Source organism: Trifolium pratense, linkage group LG4 (assembly GCF_020283565.1).
Source record: "Trifolium pratense cultivar HEN17-A07 linkage group LG4, ARS_RC_1.1, whole genome shotgun sequence".
NCBI classification, from domain to species: Eukaryota; Viridiplantae; Streptophyta; class Magnoliopsida; order Fabales; family Fabaceae; genus Trifolium; species Trifolium pratense.
The window spans coordinates 12,110,485-12,136,251 of NC_060062.1; the positions used below are offsets into that span (position 1 = coordinate 12,110,485).

At 34.3% G+C, this 25,767-nt stretch overlaps 2 protein-coding genes across 3 annotated transcripts; both read left to right on the forward strand.

Annotated features, from left to right (window-relative positions):
- Positions 1 to 3,780: 3,780 nt before the first annotated feature.
- On the forward strand, positions 3,781 to 7,069 carry LOC123922118 (glyoxylase I 4). The gene is given in 4 exon segments (XM_045974864.1): positions 3,781 to 4,002; positions 4,004 to 4,069; positions 4,071 to 4,088; positions 6,836 to 7,069. Coding segments are annotated over 4 exon segments (540 nt in total).
- Positions 7,070 to 14,167: 7,098 nt separating this feature from the next.
- LOC123920760 (protein transport protein SEC31 homolog B) lies at positions 14,168 to 25,459 on the forward strand. Of its 2 annotated transcripts, XM_045973075.1 has the most exons (22): positions 14,168 to 14,812; positions 15,612 to 15,666; positions 15,786 to 15,908; positions 16,041 to 16,137; positions 16,249 to 16,285; positions 16,386 to 16,491; positions 16,571 to 16,628; positions 17,277 to 17,374; positions 17,516 to 17,635; positions 18,963 to 18,999; positions 19,202 to 19,317; positions 19,402 to 19,529; positions 19,644 to 20,202; positions 20,326 to 20,418; positions 21,496 to 21,681; positions 21,787 to 22,000; positions 22,734 to 22,831; positions 22,929 to 23,108; positions 23,868 to 23,990; positions 24,076 to 24,358; positions 24,547 to 24,785; positions 24,882 to 25,459. In XM_045973075.1, exons 1-22 carry the CDS (start codon positions 14,496 to 14,498, stop codon positions 24,975 to 24,977), a joined length of 3,363 nt encoding a protein of 1,120 aa, XP_045829031.1. In that variant the 5' UTR covers positions 14,168 to 14,495; the 3' UTR covers positions 24,978 to 25,459. The 2 variants fall into 2 exon arrangements, with proteins under 2 accessions (XP_045829031.1, XP_045829030.1); XM_045973074.1 differs by having other exon boundaries at positions 14,286 to 14,812; positions 19,644 to 20,418.
- The last annotated feature ends 308 nt before the right edge of the window (positions 25,460 to 25,767 follow it).

The window sequence follows — 25,767 nt, forward strand, 5'->3', positions numbered from 1 at the left end:
ACATGAGGTTTTAAGTGAGTGTGAGAGTTTTAATCTGAAGCGTCAATTATATCTGATGATTATTATTAATAGTTCTCATTTCTCATAATAATTATCAGTTCTCACTGGATACATTCTCTATATCTATATATATATATATATATATAGGGGTTTTCTAACTTAGACCCTAGTTAGGTCTGAGTTGGACAAAAATACCCATTTTTTTTTTTGAAACAATAGAGCAACTGGGGCATGTATGTAATTTGCATCATAAAATAGCGCGCCCCCCAAAATAGCGCGCCCCCCATGCAACAACAACAACTATTACATTTTTTAAATTTCTTCCAAATTTCGACCTCATTTTACGTGCGAATCGAACGCCGATTTCAAAAACTAATATCGGAAACCTTTGTAAAATTGAAAAACGATCAAAATCCATATAAGGAACGTCGAGTTTCGTTGAGTATTGAGGGAGATCGAACCGGGTCAAAAACCGGGTCGCGCGACCCGTTTCTGCATAAAACGGGTGGGGGGGACGATGAACAGTGCGCGTCGCCCACGCCCACTATCACCGGAGGCGCGTGGGGGTGCGTGCGGCCTCAGGGAGGCTCTATTGTTTTTTATTTTTTCATAATAAAATAGTAGATAATATTCTGGAAATTTTGGTATATTGTATGAAATTTTTGGAGACCTGAAACTATTTTTAGTTAATTAAATGATTAAAAAGGTAATTAAAAATATTATAATTCCATAAAAAATTTCCAAAATTTTATGTAAAGTACTATGAATTATTTAGAACCCTCTTGTGTACCTCACTCTCCCTAGTTCAAGTCATGAAATTATTTTCACAAATTCCGCTGATTATTTAAAACCATTTAACAAATAATAATAATAATTTCATAGATTTGTACTCTGAAACCAATTGTTTTTTTATTTGTTTCTAATAAAATATTAGATAATATTCTGGAACTTTTGGTATATTTTATGAAATTTTTGGAGACCTGAAACTATTTTTCGTTAATTAAATGAGATAAAACGGTAATTAAAAACTATTGTTTGCTTCTGAAACCATTTAGCTGGTACTATGGTTTCAGAGAGTTGTACTTTGAAACCATTTTACTGGTAGATTGGTTTCATTGAGTTGATTCTTAGTTATTTGCTTATGAAACCATTTAGCCGGTAGAATGGTTTCAGAGAGTTATATTCTGAAACCATTTTGCTGGTATAATGGTTTCAGTGAGTTGATTGAGTGATGCGTGTTAAATTACAACACACAAGTAACGTACTTAGTACGATACACATAATTTAAAATGCAATAGAACATATAAATAACGAGATTAAGGAAGTGAAAAATTATGTTTATATATTACTATGAAACCATTTAGCTGGAAGAATGGTTTCAGAGAGTTATACTATGAAACCATTCTAGCAGTAAAATGGTTTCAGAAGCAAACAATTAAGAATCAACTCCCCTGAAACCATTCTATCAGTGAAATGGTTTCAAAGTACAACGCTCTGAAACCATTGTACCAGCTAAATGGTTTCAGAATGGTTTCAGAAGCAAACAGTTAAGAAATTACTCACTGAAACCATTCTACCAGTAAAATGGTTTCAGAGAGTTATACTGTGAAACCATTCTACCAGCTAAATGGTTTCACAGTATTATATAAAGATAATTAAAGGTAGTGAAAAATTGAGTTTTTTTTTTTGTGTCCAAATCAAACGAACCAAGTCTCTATTTGTAGACAAAAAAAAATTATGAATTTTGGTATAAAAATAAAAAAATAAAAAATTAATTTACAACGAAATAATTGAGTTTAAAGTATTAAATGAAAAAAAAAACACGCCAACCACCCAGCAGTTGACACGTGTCCTGCTTTTTTTAAAATAAAATTTTCTCTCTCCAGGCGCAGATCTAGTGTGGTGCACGCGCTGGCTTATCATGGAGCTGGATGATCTAGACTGTCTGATTGATCCGACAGCCATGATGAGATCATCTCTTGGCCGTCTGATGGAAATCAACGGTCTGTAACGGTGGTCCTGCGGTAGGCGCGCGACACTGGATCAGCGCCAATATGTTTTTTTTTTTTTTTATAAAAAGAAAGGGTATTTTTGTCCAACTCAAAAGGTGCACCTTGCTAATTTAGACCCAACTGGGTCTAAATTAGCAGCCCCCTATATATATATATAGGGGTTTTCTAACTTAGACCCTAGTTTGGTCTAAGTTAGCAAGGTGCACCTTTTCAATTGGACCAAAATACCCATTCTTTTAATTTTTGAAAGAATAGAGCAACAGGGGCATTTCTGTAATTTTCTGCAATTTTACACGCGCCCCCCACTTCTTTTTCCCCTCCAGGACACGTGTCACGCTATTAGTGGATAAAATCAGCGCGCGTGCATCACACGCGCCGACAAGAGCGCGTGGTGTGAAACCATTACAGAAATGCCCCTGTTGCTCTATTCTTTCAAAAATTAAAAAAATGGGTATTTTTGTCCAACTCAAAAGGTGCACCTTGCTAACTTAGACCCAACTGAGTCTAAGTTAGCAGCCCCCATATATATATATGAAGAGTTATATTGAGTTTTGTTCGCCACAACAATTCTAATCTTATGGGTTTAGGGTTAGGGTAGTTGTGAGTCACGAGAAAAAAATTTGCAATTTTTCCGTATAAAAATTGCAGTTGAGGAGGGTTTAATTTGCAATCAGTTTTAGTTTAGATTTAGTAGTAAAATATTATTAAGTTTTAGTTTTATTTATTGGTCGAAGATTTTTTTGTTTTTTATTTATTGTGTGGAGATTTTTTTTTTTATTTTCCCATCAATATTAATATATTATCCTTCCACTTGTACTCATACACCTCCAGTTCAGTACCAATTCATAAGATCTAATCCTAATTGATTTTAACATATAAGAACATGCCAAATAAGACATTTTTCACAATTAATTTCTAAAGGATGATTCTTATGTTTTACTACCCATTTCTAAAATCAATTCTTGCTAAAACCTCTATAAGGAGTATGAGGGGAAGCTTAAATACTCCATGCATGTTAGAACACAATTATAAACTAATTTCTAACTAAAATTATAAGCCCTAAAATGGAAAAAAAATTATAGCTCTAAAGTGGAAAAAAAATTGGTCCTTTGTATAATAAGCTTTCACTAATTTTTAAATATAAAATAAGTAAGTTAGTAGAATTAAAAATAATTAAATAAACTAATAAAGGTATAATGAAATACATTTAAGTTTATAAGAATATTAAATGAAAATAACTATGTACATATTCCTTATAAAAAAAACCGGATGGAGGAGTATCTCTTAAACTCTATGATGCACGGATAGTCCATTTAACGGAGAGTACCAGTACCGGTTACATACTCGTACTAGTACTGGGTACATACACGTACCTTAATTTATGTCCATGTACGGTACCCGTATCAGACCGGTACCGTACCCGCACCTAGACAACATAGCTTAAAGTACTTGAAAAAAACGGTTTGAGCTGCTGGCACAGCCAGGAGAAACAACCTCTTTGTGCTGTACTATTGTGTTGTGTTTGAAGCAACCTCGTCCGGATAGAATATTCTGTCCCAACTCAAACCGACAACACATTCACAGTTTCACACACGTATACATGCTTCCACTCTACCTTAATTCCACGTGTCAAATCCATGCATATATTTTTCCTATTTCCCATTTTCAATTTTCAATACCTCATCAATCAATTAAATCAATACATAAATAACTATACACACACTTTGCATATGAAATAACAAGAAATTAAGCTCTTGAATAGTTAGCAATGCAGAAACAAGATGTTAGAGAAGATGGAAAAAAAAGTGAGAAAAATGACCAACCTCCATTAATGGCATTAAACCATATTTCAAGGCTTTGTAGAAATGTGAAAGAGTCTATAGACTTTTATACAAAGGTGTTGGGGTTTGTTTTGATTGAGAGGCCTCCAGTTTTGGATTTTGAAGGTGCTTGGTTGTTCAATTATGGAGTTGGGATTCATTTGGTGCAGTCTAAACTCTAAAGAAGAAGATAAATTGCCTTCCGATACTCAACAACGTGACTTGGATCCTCAAGACAAATCATATATCATTTCAGGTATATCATATATTTGTGTCCAAGTGTGCTTGCTATTGGAAAAATTAATTAATGTTGTGGAATTGGTTATGCCTCTATTTAATTTTTTTTCTTCAAGTTATTTAGTGCCTAGAAATTCCATTTTTAAGAGATAAGTGACATTGTCCGAAATTCGAACTTGTATATATTGCTAAGAAACAGTATAATAGGATTAAAGTGATTAGTGAACTCTTTTTTTTTTTTTTTTTTTAAGTTTTCTAGTAGTTAAAAAAATCACCTTAAAGATGAATAAGTGGAGTGTTCCGGTTTCGAAATCCGGACTCATACACATTGAATGTGATGTCACTGCTCTCTGAGTCAAGCTAACATATACAGAGACATTGGTGAATTCTTTCTATAATTACATGTTTAGAAGCAGGGCCGTCTCGACGTAATTTTATTAATTCTCCAATAATTAAAATCTGACTCTCAATAAAAATAAATAAATGCGGTTACAGTGGAAATTGAATCCATAAACACACAAAATATTTAACACAAATCACTCAACTACTAGACCATTAATTAGATGCATTGTTTTAACAATTAGAATTGGACCTCTATTAGACGGATGTGTTTTGGTATTTTCATTGGTATTCCGGTTATATACAGCACCTTTGTTTTATAGCCTATTTTTTACGGGTCTCTGTTCGTTTTGTACAGAAACTCGATTAATAATATATTTGTTGTTCATAAAAAAATGCATTGTTTTATATTTTACATTTAACTAATAATTAATTTTTTTTGACAATTTTTTTTAAAATATACAACAAATTGAAAATTTGAGCCTCTGTTTTGTGAGGTTCTAGGCAAATGGTCATGTTACCCTAGCACAAGGTCGCCCGAGTTTAAAAGAACTCTAAATTTTTTACAGACGAACTCTAAATTAAATTGTTTTATTAAATTGTATTTATTTCACAGACGAACTCTAAATTAATTTGTTTTATTAAATTGTATTTATTTTACAGACGAACTCTAAATTATTAGGATTAGTTTTCCTGTTAGAGAACTAGATTCTTAATGCTAAAAAACAAATTAGAAGGATAACTAACTTGGTGAGGATCAAATTTTATATGATATATAGCGTCAAAAGTGTGTGAAAGACACATCCCTATAATTAACTTGGTTTGTAGGGATAAATTACACTCAAGTTAAGAATCTTTATAATGGAGCTAAAGATTGAACCTACGATCTATATATACAATCCAGATTTTTCATTACTAGACCAAATATAGTGACTTAAATTAAAAATGTTATATAGTATAAAAGCTTATTCACGATGGCATTCTTTAACATATACTCTTCTCAAGTTGAGACTGAAATGAGTTCCAACAAATTATTATTTTTGTCAAGTAGTCAAGTAGGTAGAAATTTCACCCTTAAGATTGATAAATGGAATGACCAATGTTTGAACTCCGGCCTCCTGTATATATAATGCAATATTCTTACTAATTGAGCTAAACTCACGGAACGAGTACCGACAAATTTATTTGCGGCAAAATAATTTATTAAAAAGTGTTATATACCAGCATAATTTTAACTTGTTTTATACTCGTGCCTTTGCCATTAAAAAAAAATACTTGTTTAGCCTTTTGAGTTAAGCTCTATAAATAGAAAAGTGTTTTCGGCTATAATTCTATATTTTTTAAATAACAATTAAATTCAAATATAAAAAAAAATGGATGAAGAGAATATGAAATTCTTTTTTGAAAAATACAATATCTTTTGTTATTAAGTACTTGAGCGTGTTTCCATCGATTTGAGATTATTTTGAAGTGAAGTTTGTTAGGAGACAAGCAAATATGGTTGCTCATACTTTTGCTCGGACGGCCATTTCTTGGGCTAGTTTTCATCGATTTGAGATTATTCCCTTATGTATTGAACGTTTATTAGTTAATGAAATGCATTAAGTTTTTTTTGTTTAGAAAAAAAGTACGTGAGTGCGTTTGATTAAGTTTTAAAAAAAAGATTTTGTTTTGAAAAAATTTGAAGTTTTTTTTTTGGATTAAAAAAATATGAAACTAATGTTTAAAAAATCAATTTTTAAAAATGTGAAGCTCCACACTTAAGTTTGTCGTTCTTAAAAAAGATAGATTTTAGAAAAGCTATTAGAATTAAAATTTGATTTTATATTTTCAAATACAACTGGGTTGCGACATCTGATGTGTGAGTTAAAATCTCACATTAGATAGAAGTAAATATGTTGTACCTAGTGTTGTGACATCTCATGTGTTAGTTAAAGTCTCAATAAGGAAGCATAAGAGATTATTGTGGGGAATATCATACTAACCGGGAGAGATGTTTTTGATGTTGTTTGACATCTCATATGTGTTTTTAATTATTTTTTTTTAATTATTTTTTTTAGCTTGCCTGAGGTTCTGTGTAAAATCCAAAATGTCTTGTATCATTGATGTTGCATACGGTGTCTGCAAATAGTAGTGTTCATGTTATGTTACCGTGATTTTATACTATTAATATTAATACATTTTTTTTTTTGTAATTGCAAATTGGATCAATTAAATACAAATTCAATCTAAAACCACATTCAATTATATCAAGTTTAGAAATTTAAATGAACCCTTCTAAACTAAACAACACGTGGTTTAAATATTTGTTTCCTTTCAAAATTCATTTAAATTGTACTGCTAACACAAACATATTACAACATAGATGTACAATGGTTAGCATGATTTGTATTTTTACTTGTTTTTTGCATTGCTATTATTTGTTAGTGTGAAGATGTAGAAGGGATGGAGAAAAAATTGAAGGAGATGAATGCAGAAGATGAAACAACGATGGATCAACTTTTCTTCAACGACCCAGATGGATTTATGGTGGAAATATGTAACTGTGAGAATTTAAAACTTATTCCTGCTAATTCACGAGGCAAGATAAAACTTCCGGCGGATCGCCACACACCACCTGTGGAGACGACCAATCAAAATGAGCATGATAATGAAAAATAAGTTAAGTTTTTCATATATCAGTAGCTTTTATTAGCTTTATAGTAAGTTTACATTGTTAAGTAAACTAAAGCACTCTATCTAATGCAATCAGTTTATATATGTTGGGAATTGCCTTGAAAACGTGGAAAAAACACTAATATGCTGTTTTTTCGCCCCGGGCGAAAAAACCCGTGCCCCGGGCGAAATTTGAAGCAGGAAAAGGGGGCTCTCTGTTTGCTTGTCGCCCCAGGCGAAAGATTTGGTGCCTCAGGCGAAAATTTTCGCCCCAGGCGAAAAAAGTGGTGCCTCGGGCGAAAATTGCTGCAGGGTATTTAAAGGGTCACGTTTTCTGTTTTTTCAGAACAAGTTTTGAGGGTTTCTTTCACCAAAACGGCGGCTAGGGTTAAGAGGGTTACTCTTGGTTCATCTCTAGGTTTTGGGTGTTGATTCTTTCATCTTGTAATCACTTATCATTGAAATCTCTTGGTCACGGGAAGAGATTTGGGAAAAGGGTAGAATTAGGGTTGAAGTCTAATTCTTGCAACTCTTTTGTATTGAATCTCGTTGTAATCAAGCTTTTCATTGATAGTGGAACGGAGGGTGGCTCTCTCCCCCAGAGTAGGTCGGTTTTGACTGAACTGGGTAAACAATTGCTTCGTGTTCTTTACAGTTTTATTGCTTATCTTTTGTTCGTGATTATTATTGCTATTTCCACATTTTGATTGCTTATTCGATTTGCTCCACACATCAAGATTATTGGTGTGATTCAATCCGAATTCACAACAATTGGCGCCCACCGTGGGGCAAAGGATCAAACGAATTAAGTATCATGGGTTCTAAGTGGGAGATTGAGAAGTTCACCGGTAAAAATGACTTCGGTTTATGGAAGGTGAAGGTACGGGCAATATTAACACAACAAAAGTGTGTTGAAGCATTGTTGGGCATATCGAATATGCCAAATACTCTCTCGAACGCAGAAAAGAGCGAGATGAATGATAAGGCTTTGAGTGTCATTATCTTGTGCCTCGCGGATAATGTGTTGAGGGAAGTAGCTAAAGAAAAAACTGCGGCGGCTATGTGGACCAAGTTGGATGCGTTGTATATGACGAAGTCTTTGGCACATAAGCAGTGTTTGAAAGAACGGTTGTTTTTCTTTCGAATGGTGGAGAACAAGCCTGTGGTGGAGCAACTTTCGGAGTTCAACAAGATCATTGACGACTTGGCGAACATTGACGTGAATTTGGAAGACGAGGACAAGGCCTTTCATTTGTTGTGTGCTTTACCCAAGTCACTTGAAAATCTCAAGGATGCGTTGCTTTATGGCAAAGAAGGTACTATCACATTGGATGAAGTTCAATCGGCTTTGAGGACCAAGGAGTTGACAAAGTTGAGAGACTTGAGGGTTGATGATAGTGCGGAAGGGTTAAATGTGATGAGGGATAGAAGTGAGAACGACGGTAGAGGAAAGGGGAAGAAATATGGGTCAAAGTCTAGGCCAAAAGATGATAATGGTGGCAGGTTCAGATGCTTCTATTGTCAGGATCCGGGTCACTTCAAGAAGGACTGTCCTCAGAGAAGGGGCAGTGGTAGTTCGTCAGCTCATGTTGCCATTGATGAGGAGGAAGGCTATGAGAGTGCGGGAGCACTCATAGTCACCAGTTGACACTCATAGCTTGCTGATCAGCCTGGAGAGGCGGTGGTAATAATACTCAACATCAGCCTGGAGAGGCGGTGGTAATAATACTCAACATCGGCCTGGAGAGGCGGTGGAATAATACTCAACATCAGCCTGGAGAGGCGGTGGTAAGAATACTCAGTTACAAGGTGGAAGACATAGTGGATATACCGGTTTAAGACTTTGGTGAAGGAATCTCGGTTTGAGGTGGAGGTATACCAAAGTGGTATGGCTATGGAGACCTTGTGTGGAAGCAACGGTGATCAAGCTTGGTAACTTGTTAGACTGCTGGACGTAGTTGAACACAAGGAGAGTTTGAGGTTGCAGCTTGTGAAACCACCTAAAAATTCCAAGGTTTTGGTTGGAGGCAAGCATGTCTTCAAGAGTACGGAAAGCTACAATCCGGGGTTTGAAGAGGGTATGGTTTAGCTTGTGTATTGTCCTAAAAATCCAAGGGCAATTGGAGGCAAGCATTTTTCGGGAGTACGGAGAGGTAGACTCCGGGGGCCGAAGAGGGTGTGGTGTAAACAAGTGGAGAGAGCAGCACGGTGGTTGATGGGAAGTTGGCATCACCATCGTTTTAAAGGCAAGGTGGAGATTGTTGGGAATTGCCTTGAAAACGTGGAAAAAACACTAATATGCTGTTTTTTCGCCCCGGGCGAAAAAACCCGTGCCCCGGGCGAAATTTGAAGCAGGAAAAGGGGGCTCTCTGTTTGCTTGTCGCCCCAGGCGAAAGATTTGGTGCCTCAGGCGAAAATTTTCGCCCCAGGCGAAAAAAGTGGTGCCTCGGGCGAAAATTGCTGCAGGGTATTTAAAGGGTCACGTTTTCTGTTTTTTCAGAACAAGTTTTGAGGGTTTCTTTCACCAAAACGGCGGCTAGGGTTAAGAGGGTTACTCTTGGTTCATCTCTAGGTTTTGGGTGTTGATTCTTTCATCTTGTAATCACTTATCATTGAAATCTCTTGGTCACGGGAAGAGATTTGGGAAAAGGGTAGAATTAGGGTTGAAGTCTAATTCTTGCAACTCTTTTGTATTGAATCTCGTTGTAATCAAGCTTTTCATTGATAGTGGAACGGAGGGTGGCTCTCTCCCCCAGAGTAGGTCGGTTTTGACTGAACTGGGTAAACAATTGCTTCGTGTTCTTTACCGTTTTATTGCTTATCTTTTGTTCGTGATTATTATTGCTATTTCCACATTTTGATTGCTTATTCGATTTGCTCCACACATCAAGATTATTGGTGTGATTCAATCCGAATTCACAACAATATATCCTTTAAATCGTCAATCTTTAAACTATTTAAGTTGTTGTTATAACTTTTAAAATTAGTTTGAGCATTTTTTTTACTATACATATGCATGTAGTTTTTTTATAAGTGTAAGAAAACAATAATTGAATATTGTTGATAAATTTTGTCGGTTTCTTTCGTTTATTTCTTATAACTCTTGAGGAAGAGCATCTCCAGGAGTGAAACTCACTAGTATTTTGTGGGTTCCAAAAAATATGATAATCTTAGTATCAACAGAAATAAAAAATAAAAAACGCTCACAAAACACCTGAGAAAAGGAAAGAAGAGAAACCAGGGTAACCTCGGAACTCACGAAGAAGATTTTGAAGAACTTGATCACGGTAAGGGAAATTACTTTAACAAGTTTAAAAGTTGCATAAATTGTATGTTTGATTATATGCAAGTAAACTTATATGAACCTTTTCTTGTGGGTGTGTTGAACGATTGGTAAAGTAAGTTAATTGAAAAGAGAAAAACAGTATGATACTGATGACTGATAATACACATATTCTTTTTAAGAAATTCCTTACCATATGACTAAAAGATGTCTGATGACTATATGTTGCTTACATAAATATTGAATGACTATATGTTTCTAGTTCACATGATTTATTTTAATAAATTCCCTTTTATGGATGGTAAATTCATGTCTGACAGTTATATAATCTTATCCTTGTAATTTATTACTCTTTATATATAATCTATGATCGTGATAAACTTATATTTAATTGTGTCGTAACTGTTACTTGTGTTTTCTTAATGATATACTATGTACTAAGAGATGTCTTGGATTTGAGAAATTATTTGACATAAAAATTGTTAAACAGAACCTTAAAGAAAAGTGTTAATGGATCCTTAAGAGTGTCCTAGTTTAGCAGAGAAAATAAGGACAAGAGAGGAGCAATAACAAGTCCCTATGCACTTATGTGTAGATGAGAATGAAGATGGTTATGGTTTGGTTACTTTGAGGACCTATCGAGGGCACTTGTGTTTCGAACGCCTATCAATAGTCGGGGATTGCTTCCGGACTGAAGGTACTCGTAAAACCCGACACAGTGAGCCTGACAAAATTAGACTATCTAGAAATAAGGTAGTACGATTGGACTATAATGATTGAAGGTTTGACTACCTAAAGTTCAAACTGTCATGTTATAGTCGCCGAAACGGTCTTATGCTCATTAGGATGTAAACTCCATGGAATAGTGTTTTGAAAGAAGAGGAAAGAGAGAAAATAATCAAAGAGAGAAATAGATAGGGAAAAATTTAATGCATAAGTCTAATAACATCCAATAATATTCACGAAATATGAAAACTAATCCAACAAAAATGGTACTGCTTGCTCATTATTAGTATGATAAATGTTGTTATAGTGTAAATGACTATGTCTTCATTTATTCACTGTGTTTATGTGAATATTTCCTATAAAATGATTTTACTTATAATTCAAATTCATTCTGCTAAACTGTGTATATGTATATTCCTTTTCTTGACATGTTATAATTGATATTAAACTTGTTTATTAGTAATTCACCTTATTTTCTGTTTGGTTTTTGATCTTGTTGCTTCTTTGTATATGTTGAGTGTTTATAGATGAATCCAGAAGGTCCCTTGGCTCATTCGGGGGGTCCGACGTATTGAGTTTATCGAGGAAGCAGATATTGATCCATGGGAGATTGACGATGTAAACAGATCCTTAATCCTCAATAGACTAGTTAGTATAGCTACGAGATACAGTGTGTCATTAGTTCGCGAGACATTAGAACAACCTCTACTGCTTGAAAGGTTATACTTATCGTTACATCAGATGTTTGGTAACACTCCACTTGCACAAATAGGAGTTAATCCACTTAATGTAGCAGCACCTCAACAACCCTTGGTTCCTCAAAATGAAGTGCTGGTTTCGTTCCCGACGAAGTGGTCGAAAATGATAATGGAATGAACTTTATGAAGAAGAGGATCCGGATGAATATCCTTGTCTTCATTAGGAGGAAGGAGAATTTCGCCCAAACAACCATCTCTAGACGCATGACTACCTAACGTGGACTAGGGTGTCTAAATTAAGTATTTTGTAATATATTGCCCTTAAAAACTCTTCTTTTGAAAATACCTAACTTAAGTGGTCTAAGAAGTCTAAGTTAGTTTGTTCCTAATTAAGCTAAATAAGTCTCGTAATGTTTATCTCATCTTTGTAAAATAGTAGTTATAATGATCCCTAGACTAAAGGCAAAGGGTTGTATAATATTAATGAAGTGTGGTATGCAGGTTTGGAAGTAACTGTTATTATAATTCCATGGACTGATTGGAGTCATAAATGTAGAAGGATTATTAGCCTTATGAATGTAATGATATTCTGCTAATTATCAGAATGGAACAAAGTAATATCCTCTATATACTAAGTGTAAATTTTCATGTCAAGAGCATGATGAATTACACTTATAGATACAAGTCATAGAATTAAATTGGCGAAGCCTTTACAAGTATTAAATTGATTTATGAAATAGATATAAAAAATAGATAATTTCAGTATATTTTAAAGTGACACTTTTCTCAAACGCCAGAAAAAAAAGGGTGTTCATTCCATTATCATTATACATGGGTAAATCACCATAGACAAATAATATACCGTATTACATTAGGAGCAAACTTTCTAATAAATTGATGATAAAGTTAATTTATTCGTATAGTTGTCTATAAATTGCATTTTATTTTGTTTCTTAGTTGTTTTTCTCCAACCCTTTATGATCCTATCAAAGCACAAGATACAACAAACATATGACAATAAAGAACCTTCCTTACTACTTCAACTCATCTTTTTGTCCTTGATACTTTTGGTTGACCATTGAATTTTGAAAGAATATGATTTCCAGCATATCGTAATTATCAGTACTTGGAACATAAAGTTCCAAATCAATTGAATGTTCTTGACTTTCAGACATGCCTTTTTATTCCTTGGATGAGTTTCTCCAACCCTCTAGCATAATCTTTCTGTTATCTTATCTTAAGATCAATGAACTTTCACGTCTCCATCGAAAAAGAAAATTATTTGAATGTACTCGTACAAAGTAACTTTTCTTCACCGCACTCAAATTAAATAACATGCATATCTAGAAAGCTCAATCTTTTTACAAGATAAAAAAATTGGTTATTCTCTTTCTATCCAAGTTACAAGACAACCTCACTCCTCTTTGGTGTGATGCTCACAATATAAGACCAAATGCTCATTTCAAATGTTTTATATTTTTGCAGATCTCAAGTTAAATCAATTTAAAAGTATAAGGTGTGAGTATAGATGCAACATGTTCATCAATAGGAAAACTTGTTCTAAGTTGAAGATTATGATACTTTTGACGCATTATTGCCTCATCTTCAACTTCATTTTTTATTTGGAATACAACACCAACCTACACAATCATGTTTTAATTGCGACTTCATTGTAACGTAATAAAATATATATTTACAAAAAGTAACTCAACTAGTTCACACTTTAGTAATAAAATATTTCAAACTTGTTTTGGCATAAGAGAATTGTTTTGGCATAAGAGATTGAAAGTTTAGATCATATAGACCATTCATAGAAAAATTTATAAAAATTGAAAATCATTTGATATGTTATTGAGACACATCAAGATTAACGGTTTATTAAATAACGTAAATCTTGATGGGTCTCAATAACATATCAAATGATTTTCAAAAAAATTAAAAAAATTTATGATGATCTATACAATATAAACTTTCAATCCAGTAGTGAATTTTGTAAAATTCATATTCGATAGATAACTTGTGAAGGTGGTCCACCATAGCATTAGCTTTGTTTTATATATGATTTTATACTTTTTTGTACTTTTTTATAAAACTTTTAATAATTTTTTAATAAAATATGTTTTTCTATGACAATATAAATGATTTAAATTAAAAAATCTTTAATTTTTTTATTTTATTTTAAAAAATCTTTAATTTTAGTTTTGTTTTTGATGCATGCGATTTATTCAGTTTAATTAGAAATATATGATATGATTTGAGTCGAAATGAAATGGAACAATATTGATGATAAAATAATTTATGTCAGAACTAAGCATTCATCATAAATTCGCAACACAAAAAGTACAGATGTCACCATCTCATTGGATTATGTATAAGATTTTATGTAAGCATGCACTCATACGAGTTACTATCCAGTGCAACGTGTACTCATACGCCTTTTTCCATCCAAACTCGCTTAACCGGTTGCACGTTACAGACAATTACCACCCTTTTCAAAGTGAAGCAAATAAACTCAGAAAGAAACAACGCAAAATTCTATTAAATATAAAGAAAAACGTAGAGAGAAGAAAAAGAGAGAAAAAAAAGAGAGTGGTTCTTCACACTCTCTCGCATTTCACAGATCAGATCCAAACATTCGAATTTTCTAGATCCAGTTTCATTCTCAATTTCCGATTCTCAATTCTCAATTCTCGATTTCAATTGTTATTAGGTTTTCTGAGATCGAATGGCGTGTATCAAAGGGGTTAATCGATCGGCGTCAGTGGCGCTGGCGCCCGATGCACCGTATCTCGCTGCCGGTACTATGGCCGGCGCCGTTGATCTATCTTTTAGCTCATCGGCAAATCTTGAAATATTCAAGCTTGATTTCCAATCCGATGATCCCGAACTGCCTCTTGTTGCTGAATACCCTAGCTCCGACCGTTTCAACCGTTTATCTTGGGGGAGAAACGGTTCTTCTTCTGAAGGTTTTTCTCTTGGACTCGTTGCTGGTGGATTAGTCGATGGAAACATTGATATCTGGAATCCTCTCACTCTGATTCGGTAATTTCATTTTCTTTTTTCAATCTTGCGCGTTTTTTTTTTCTCTCTTTCATATTAAGAATTGATGATTTGGATTTAGTTTAATCGATTGTGAAATGCATTGATTGGAGATATGATTATATATATTAGTAATTCGGATTTCAGAGAAGCAGAAATGCTTTTCTGACTTTATGAATTGATGAATTGATCTTGGAATTTACCGAATTTTGTTTTATATAGTTCAGTTACAATTTTCACATAGTGCTAAATGCTTTGGTGGTTTAAGTCTGGAGAATTTCGATCCACTTTAATATATACTTTCTCTGCTCGTTACTCTTTAGTACAATTTGCTTTCTTGATGAATATATCACTATGGTTGGGTCCTGAATTTTACACATCTGTATGCAAAATTTCACTAATTTTATTTTATGAATGCAATGCCATACTATCCAGAGTTTTAAGACGCTTTTTCCTGTCAATTTTTGTGATTTGATGCAAGTGAAGGATAATCTTTGCTGCCATTTATACATAAACTATGTGTCGCAACATCAAAACCAAAACCAAAATCAAATTACTGTCAAATTATGTAACAATAGAATGGTTGTCGATTTGTCATGAAAATGGAGAAACACTGTAGTTTCTGTTTGAGTAAACAAATGGAGCTTCTTTGGTTTGGTTGAAGTTGTTGATAAAATACACTTGTATTTCTGTATGTAGCTTTCTTAGCTTGATTGATCAATGTTTTAATTTTATTGTCGCATGATACAATTTTCTCAATGTCTTTCTGATGATTTTGTTTTTCTGATAAATAAATTCTCAGTTCGGAGGAAAATGAAAGTTCTCTAGTTGGACACCTTGTAAGGCATAAGGGACCGGTATGTTCTTCTCTGTTTTTATGAGCCTACTTGCTGCAAGTTTTAATTGCCTTCTTTGTTCTCTGGCATATTGTAGTGTTTGCTATTGAAATCATATCTTCGACATTCTTATATTTCAGGTTCGTGGACTTGAGTTTAATACAATTGCACCCAATCTTCTTGCATCTGGGGCTGAGGATGGTGAAATTTGCATATGGGATTTGGCCAATCCTTCAGAGCCTACACATTTTCCACCATTAAAGGTCAGAATTTTTCCCTCTATTATGGTGTTTAGTCACCCCTTCTTTTGATGGATTAATATGCTCTTAATCTTCAAATATATGGCTCTATAATTTGATATTTTTACACATATAGTGTTTATGATCATTGTGCAGGGTAGTGGCTCTGCTTCCCAGGGGGAAGTTTCATTCTTATCTTGGAATAGTAAAGTGCAACACATATTAGCATCCACTTCATATAATGGGACCACTGGTGAGGAAGCGATTAAGTTCAACCTTTATATTTTGTTCTCATTGTTGTATTGTTTGTTGGGATGATAATTTTTTTTTGTTTATTTTTTAAAATTTTGGTTTTGTTCTCCAGTGGTTTGGGACCTAAAGAAGCAAAAGCCAGTGATAAGGTAACTCGATCATCTCTTGCCTTTTGGTTTTGAAAAAGTATGATATTAAATTGCCAAAAAGAACTCACTGTAACCTTGTATGTCCTATTTGAACCGACAGCTTTGCAGACTCAGTTAGACGGCGGTGCTCAGCTTTGCAGTGGAATCCTGATGTTGCTACACAACTTGTTGTTGCATCAGATGAAGACGGATCTCCTTCTATAAGGGTATAGTCTCTGCGGATTGTCTGTTTATTTTAAAGGTAATGTGTATGTGTATTGACTTTATATGAGCATGTTGGCGCAGCTTTGGGATATGAGAAATATAATGACACCGATAAAGGAGTTTGAGGGGCACACTAGAGGTAAACTCAGCCATTCATTTATTTATGATTTATTGTATTCTCTGTGTCTTCCTAGTTGTCATTATCAATGCTACCTTTTCTTTTTGTTTTATTCTTATTCCCCTTCCACGAATCCATTGAAAAACATATGGGAAACAAACGAGTAACTAGTAAAAAATAATTAAAGTCCGACGGTTGTAGATCCCAATTACGTGTGAATTGTATATGACAAGTGGTAGAGAGTGCTAGGAAGCAAAAATACAATATAGAGCATGTGTATTTTACAAGGGCATAGGGGTCTAGCAAAATCTAGATATTTTAGAACGTAACATAGCTTGGGCATGATAAAGAGTATGCAATATAAGATTTTTCTTATGGTTTTTAGCGGTTACTTTATTTATATTATTCTTACCTATGGTGTTCTCTTCCTTAGTGCTCTGTTTTCCGGCTCTTGCTTTTTGATCAAGTATGATGTACTGCAAGATTATTGATTGTTCCTGTCAAATTAATGTGAAGATGGATAGTAGCATGTTTTTTAAATGATTTATAGGCTTCATGGATGGATCTTAATTTTATAGTTCTTTTAGCTTTTACTGTGAAGCTACACAGTCTCCATCACTGTTTTAAGTTTATCTGACTTTATTTTATTGTCTTAATCTCTGATATCAGGGGTAATTGCAATGTCATGGTGTCCCAATGATAGCTCTTATTTGCTTACCTGTGGCAAGGATAGCCGAACTATATGCTGGGACACTATTTCTGGAGAGGTGGTGTTTGGCCTTCCTTTTACCGCTTTCACATTTTTTTCTTGAAGAATTTCAAAATTGCCATATTTGGCTAGATTTACTATTTATAGGACACTTTTCCAGTAGTGACAATTTTTCTTTTTTGGTTGGGGGTGAGCTCAGATTGCCTATGAATTGCCAGCCGGAACTAACTGGAACTTTGATGTGCATTGGTATTCTAAGATACCTGGAGTAATATCAGCATCTTCCTTTGATGGAAAAATAGGCATATACAATATTAAGGTACATAAATATAATTTGGAGTTTTTTTTTTAATTTTTTATTTTAATCTTTGCAATTATGTGCAAGTATACTCTAACTATTAATTTTGAGACTAATTAGCTAGGAATGGTGTGATATGGAAAACGAAAAAGTAGATTAGTTGTATTGAATTTTTTTTTGCTTGATTATTATTGGTCACAAATTTAATAGTTGTTATTGTGGTATAGATTGAAGTTCTCTCATAAAGGGTAGAATGAATTAGTATTTCACTCTGCAATATTGTTTAAAAATATCCAATTTCATGTTCTCCTTCACATCTTTTATCACTTCAATCATGCTATGAATTGTAAGATAATTTGTTCTTGTTCAAGTTATAGACATGGAACTGATCTCCAAAATTATAAATTCCATCTCGTAAATAAAATTCTTGTTTTTTCCTCTATAATTTCCCTTTAATTACTGACCTTTGACTATAAATTGGATTTCTACTTTTGTGATCATAGTGTGCCTTATATCCTATCTATCAGTTTTCACATATAGTTGGCTTATATTCTTATTTTAACATTTTGCTTAGAATTCAGGCCTTCATATATCTTTTAGTAGACGAAAAAGAAGCCGTTGTGAGCAGAGTTCCTTAAGGGCCCGTTTGTTTTAGCTTTAATAAAAGTGATTTTTTCTTTGTATTTTTAAAAATGGTTTTTTATGATAACTTAATTAAAAATAGTAAAAGTTGTTTCAAATTCATCTTTTTATAAATTAAAAGAGTGATTTTGACATTCAATAACTTAAATATACATGTAAGAGATTTTAACTTAATAAAAATCACATTTTTTTGAAAAAGATATCTTAAAAATGATTTTAATGAAAGTTATTTAAAATAGCTTCTTATTACGGAGATGTTTTAAAATTTATCATCCAAAAAAAATTGTAACAAAATGATGAAATACTTAAAATGGCATTTTAAGAGAAGCTATTTAAACCAATTTCTCACTTGAAGCTTTTATAAAAAAATTATTTGTTAATTATTTGTTTTAAAAAAACAATACACTTTAAAAATCATTTTTAAAAAAAGATAAAACAAACGGGCCCTAAATCCTATCAATCAGTTTTCATGTATAGACTTGGCTTATATATTAATTTTAACATTTGGCTTAATACTTTGGCCTTCATATATTCAATTTTTTAGTTGTAGTAGACAAAGAAGCATATGCATAGATGGTATAGGAAGTTGAATAAGTTATGCCTATTTCAACTTTTATATTTTAGACATAATCTGCTTTCAATACTCCTTCCTGCTGATCCCTTTACTGGCCATATTATTAATTCTAACACGTGTGGTTATCTGCAGGGTTGCCGTGGTTCTGGAGAGACTGATTTTAGTGCAGGTGATGCTTTAATTATTTAATTCTATCAAATAAGTTACTAACTATAATATTTACTTTCTTATAAATCATCTGCATGTTCCATGCTTAGTCTATGTAGATTTTGTTTGTTTATAAGCATTTGGTGGTGTATGCTTGTTTTGGTTCTATTTTTTTTTTGTGGCATTTGGTGGTGAAATGACACACGCCTGTCCTTTCTGTGCAGCACCGCTGAGAGCTCCAAAATGGTATAAACGTCCTGCTGGTGTGTCATTTGGCTTTGGAGGTAAACTTGTGTCATTTCGTCCCAGTGCTTCAGGTTCTCCTGCTGGGGCTTCAGAGGCAAGATTTTAGTACTTTGAGTATATTTCTTTGTCCATGTTCTGTAACCTTTCAGTTGAGTTCAACTTAGTTATAATTTTTCAGGTTTATGTGCATAACATGGTCACTGAAGACGGTCTGGTGAGTCGATCATCTGAATTTGAAGCTGCAATACAGAATGGGGAAAGAACTTTATTAAGGGTTTTATGTGATAAAAAGACTCAGGAATCAGAGTAAGTTATATCCTCGGAGAGCAATATTGTTTTATGCTGTTTGCATTTGATTGTCAGTCTCACAATTAGGCTGTGGCTCTTGCATATGTTGAGTTCTTTTTATTGTTATGGCAGATCCGAGGAGGAAAGGGAAACATGGGGCTTTTTGAAGGTTATGTTTGAAGATGATGGAACTGCAAGAACAAAACTTCTCACACACCTTGGTTTTAACGCACCAAGTGAAACAAAAGACACAGTTAGTGATGATATTTCTCAGGAAGTAAATGCTATTGGACTTGAGGACACAGCTGTTAATAACGTAGGGCATGTGGCTACTACTGAAACCAATATTTTCTCTTCTGACAACGGGGAGGATTTCTTTAACAATCTTCCCAGTCCTAAAGCTGAGACTCCTCCATCTATGGCTGCAAGCAACTTTGTTGTTGCAGATAATGCAAATGGTTCAGAGAAAATCGAAGATGATGATGTGGAAGTGGAAGAGAGCAGTGATCCTTCATTTGATGACAGTGTTCAGCGTGCTTTAGTTGTTGGGGACTACAAGGGGGCAGTTTCTCAATGCATATCTGCTAATAAGTGGGCTGATGCTTTAGTTATTGCTCACGTGGGTAGTACCTCCTTGTGGGAAAGTACACGGGATCAATACCTTAAGAAGAACCGATCACCATACTTAAAGGTAGTTGATATTATTACATCTTACAATCTGTTTAAATTTCATATCCAACAAAAGTTGTCAAATTCCTACCAGATATTTATTTTTTGTAAATCTCTTTCATTTGTGGTTCATTTCTATTTTCAGGTTGTTTCAGCGATGGTGAGCAATGATCTCTTAAGCCTTGTGAACACTAGGCCTCTAAAATTCTGGAAAGAAACCCTTGCTCTTCTTTGCAGTGTAAGTCTCATTAGTCTTTGCTGCTGATCTAACTGTTTTCGGTTAGTTTTTAAAGTATGCTCACCATTTTAGTCTTCCTATAATTCTTAAATTGATTAAAAGGGAATAAAGGAGTTAACCTATGAAAATTTTAGTAGTGTTCAGACTCAGTTACTCATATTTATTTTTCCCTAGGTTTCTTTCTACTCTGGTTGCAAATGCTGTTTAGTAGTGTTCAGACTTCATTTAAGAGTTTGCAAATGTTGTTTTCCCCTTTTCTTTGTCTTTAGTCACTTCCTTTTATTCTTTTTCTGTTTCTACCTGTCCCACTGGTTCTTGTTGGTGCTCGTTTTTAACTTTACCCAGAACAGTACATTTGTCACTCCCGTCAAATCTTGGCATTGTTCTTGAACCTACATCACTCTAAATGCCCCCCCAACTCCAAGACTAGAGCTCTGATACCAAGTGATAGGAATTGGATCAGGAAAGAGAAATCTTTGTTGGATGCAGGAACAAAACTCAGGTATTCGAGAGATCTAAACTCTCCCAGTTGACTTCCATCCTCTCCACCTCAACCCCTATTCCTATTTATAGGCAACAGGCTTGTGTTGTTTATTGTACGTAGTAACTAACTCAAGTAACTTCGATGTTGTCGATGGCAGATTATGATTGCGAGCCTAAATTCCACCATATAAATATGGCTTTCTAAGATCCACCATGGCCACCAACTTCATTGCGGCCACCATGCCTTCACCATATGAAAACCAATACACCACTCCCATTGTATTGTGGTCTGTCAACTTTCCCTGCCTTGGCGCCACCATGGTCAATTTTCAACACTGTCCAACTCCCTAATTGTTACTATTAACAAGCTAATTTGATTCAACCTTTTGACATATGTTGTCTACATAGTACATAGTACATACTATTGCTACCAATTGTCATATTGAAGTAGCATAATCTAAGATCATGATACAATATGTGGATGCTTTATCTTTTTCTTAGCATAAACTATAAAATCCCCAATGGGACATAAATTTATATGACTGGGTATTTTTATAGTAAGCTATTATAATTCTCGTCTTCACATGTTAACAGTTTGCTCAGAGAGATGAATGGACTATGCTTTGTGACACACTTGCTTCAAAACTCATGGGGGCTGGCAATACATTAGCTGCAACTCTTTGTTTTATATGTGCTGGAAATATTGATAAAACAGTTGAAATTTGGTCAAGGAGCCTGTCAGATGAGCATGAGGGAAAATCTTATGTTGACCTTCTTCAGGTAAGATTGATACTCTTATTTGTACATGTAAATATGTGTAAATATAATATAAAACTCCCACTTACCAATAGTACAGCTTGACAACTGACAATTATACATTGTTAGGATTTGATGGAAAAAACTATTGTTCTTGCCTTGGCAACTGGGCAGAAGCGCTTTAGTGCCTCTCTGTGCAAGCTTGTTGAAAAATATGCTGAAATCTTAGCAAGTCAAGGGTTGCTGACCACAGCAATGGAGTATCTAAAACTTTTGGGTTCTGAAGAACTTTCGACAGAACTTGTGATATTGAAGGACCGAATTGCACTGTCTACGGAACCTGGTAAACTTTTTCTTGGATTTCTATATGGCATGGTTAAAAAAATAGAGGAAAATGATAAAAATAGAATGCTATTTATTAGCAAGTGACTCTTCAAATGCCACTTCTGGTTGAGGAATACTTCAAGTACTAGCATTTTTGTGTATTTTATTCTAATGGGATAGCATTACCATTATAATTGCATAGTGAACATCAGTGCGTAGTTATATTTTGCTGTTATTACACATGTAACATTATACACCTAACCATTTTTCCCTTTGTTTTTATGGAGCAAGGGAGGGTTACTAAAAAACCCAAAAAAAAATATTTCAGGAAGATATTGCCGGTTTTAGAAAGACCTAACTACTTTAGTGATTACTTATTGACCACTCTTTTAACATTGTTTTTAGCATTTTTAATAACTAGTAGAGGTTAATGGTTCATAAACCAAGTAATTTTACTAAATCCTTTTCGGAAAGATTTTATTTTATTAAATTAATTTGGAGTAAGTCACATCTGCCATGTAGAACTGCAGTTCTCTTCAGATATTTTCATTTGGTGGAGGTACATAATCATTTTGATATGAAGGGCTCTCAATTGGAGAAGCCTATGTTCATGGTTTTGTTAATTAATTAATTAATTATTATTTTATGACTTCAGCTACGCTGTCTAGTGTTTCCTTTATCGTTCAGCGTATGAAGCTTTCTGCACACCTATGTTTTTCTTCACTTTTTCCCCCTTCTAATTATGGTTGCAGAGAAAGACTTAAAAACCACTGGTTTTGAAAATTCTCAATCACACGGTGGATCCTTTTATGGGGCTGATAATTCCAATTATAATATGAATTATTATCAGGTAGTTACTTTAACTTTGTTCCTTGGCATTTTTCTTTTGGTGCAAAGCATAGTGTCTCTGCAATTTGAAACTATACCTTTGAATATTTGTTGCTCAGGAATCAGCATCCCCTCAAGTGCCACATAGTGTTCCTGGAGTTCAATATCCTGATAGCTATCAACAGCCATTTGATCCTAGATATGGGAGTGGGTACAATACTCCTGTTCCACACCAGCAACCCCAACAACCCAATTTGTTTGTTCCATCACAGGCTACTCAGGTTCCCCAAGCTCCCCAGGTACATTATCATATAAATGTCATAAAAAAGGAACACTTGTTGCACATTTGGATGATATTTATGGGGTTCTGTTTAGTGGTCAATGAGTTTGATTGAGTTATCAGTTGTCACCCTTAGGATTGATGGGAAAACAGAATGTGAACCTACATAATGTTCATCATCAAGTTACCTTAACTACTCATAAATGATTATGAGCAAAGGTCAAATTTCCTCTGATGCATATTTTTCTCTTTTAATACACTTTGGCCAAATTAGTTCTGAAGTGAATATATTTAGAGTGTGAAAGTTGACTTAGAAATTTCCTGATTACGTCCATAAAATATACTTATTGTTAAGTTGATTACTGACAGACAACTAGTTTATTGTGAAGAATTTTACCCCTTGACCACTCTTATGGTCAATTCAGTGTTAGTTTTGACTCCAAATGTTTGGTTGTGAAGTGGAAAAATGTTGAATGGAAAAGTCCAAACTCATGCCGTGGCATTCATATCATTTATATAGAACAAGTACATTTGAAATTTCTTGTCTACTATGACATGTAGGTACTATTTGTATCATTTATATACAACAGGCTCATGCACCGGCTCCCACTTATTATCATTTAGTGGGCTTGAGTAGCAAGTCCTCTTTGTACACAATTTTCTTTTATAGTAGTTGGTTTGAGTGATTTGGATGTTATATTCTCAACAAAATTTGAATTAGTTGTTATTGATGATTTTCCCCTGTTGCTTTTAATGTTTAATTCGTTCTTTCTTGTAGCTGAACTTCTCAAGTACTTCTGTAGCACCACCTCCCGTGAGAACTTTTGATCCTCAAACTCCTCCCGTGCTTAAAAACGTGGAGCTATATCAGCAGCCCACATTGGGTTCTCAATTGTATAATGTCAGTTAATCTTTAAATTCTAATATGATATTATCAAGTATTTTTTACTACTTGCAAGGTTATAAAATGAGTTTCTGTATTTCAGACAAACAACAATCCACCATTCCAGCCTACCAATCCACCTTACCAGCCTACACCTGCTCCATCACAAATGAACATGGGTCATGGCCACAACTTGCCACATGTTGCGGCACCTACCTCAAATCCAATGGGATTCATGCCAATCCCTAGTTCTGCTGGCGTTCAAAGACCTGGGGTGGGATCAAGTCAACCTCCCAGTCCCCCTCAGCCACAACCTATTCAACCGGCTGCTGCACCGGCAGCTCCACCACCTACCGTGCAGACTGCTGATACTTCAAGAGTACCTGGTACTATTTCTTTTATTTTTTCAGTGATTTTGGATTTTTCTTTGAATGAAATGACTAACTAACTAAATTTACTGGTGTTTATTTTTTGAGTCAGAAAACATAAGTCTTGAATTATACAATTTATTTCGCTTTTCTTGTGTTCCTTGTTTGATTATCTTTTGGTTTTGATTTTTGCTTTACGACATCAGCACACCAAGTGCCTATTGTCAACACATTGACAAGACTTTTCAATGAGACATCGGAAGCACTGGGAGGTCCACGCGCAAATGTACCAAAGAAGCGGGAGATAGAAGACAACTCAAAGAAACTTGGTGGGTTGTTTGCGAAGTTGAACAGTGGGGATATCTCCAAAAATGCTTCTGATAAGCTCCTTCAGCTTTGTAAGGCGATAGACATTGGTGATTTTACTGAAGCCCTTCAAATTCAGGTAATTCAATTGCGATTCCAAATTCTAGCATCAGCCTAGTTGTGTTGTGACCATGCATCGAACTTACATTTTAATTGTTTTACTTGTGTGTTTCAGGTTCTTCTCACTACTACTGAATGGGATGAATGCCAGACCTGGTTAGGTCCACTGAAGCGAATGATCAAGACAAAGCAAAGTGTGAGATTAAGTTGAAAAGTAACAGATTTTGTTTTGCTGATTTTGGAGAATTTTCATGTGATTAGCAATTTGCAGTAGTGATTGTTGATACTCTCATCATCGTCCACAAGCCTACTGCCTCTAGATTGAAGCTGCAGGGTTTTGGTTTTATGCACTTCTACAATTTCTAGCAGTGTGTGCAGCTTTCACATCGACTGTTATTAAAAGCTGTTACTTAAAGTAGTTTTCAGGAAATGATTGGAAAAATTTAGCAGATTGTTTTACGACCAATATTTGTAATAGAAGTGCTTTTGTCCGTTTGTTTGTTCTTAAAATTTCAGATGGTTTTTTCCTCACCACACCCACCCCTTTGATACCAATGGTGATGCTCCAAGCTGTTTTAGTGTCAGTTATAGTTGATAATTTCCTTTTCTTTGAAAGAATTTTTGTATCACACCAGTCATACAAGTATTGATTTAATTGCCAAACAATTGAATAATGTAGTATAAATTCTTGAAGCTGTGCATGTATGTGATTTAGATGCATTTGTATAGGCTGACTACATCTTAGAGTTGCCAGTTGGGGCGTGAAATGATTTTAGTTTTTGTTGGGATAAAAAATGTTGGGGATTTTTCTGGACATGAAATGGTGATATGATTGGATACCCAGGGGACTCCAATTATTATTGCAAAGCTGTGAATTGAGGATTATTTATGGATTTAAGTAATCATTTGATACTTAGGATATAAAATTTGGTTACAAGTATGGGTGAGAAAGCCTATGGCAGAATGAGTTTGAAACAATGATTCATATGAATAATTTTCTT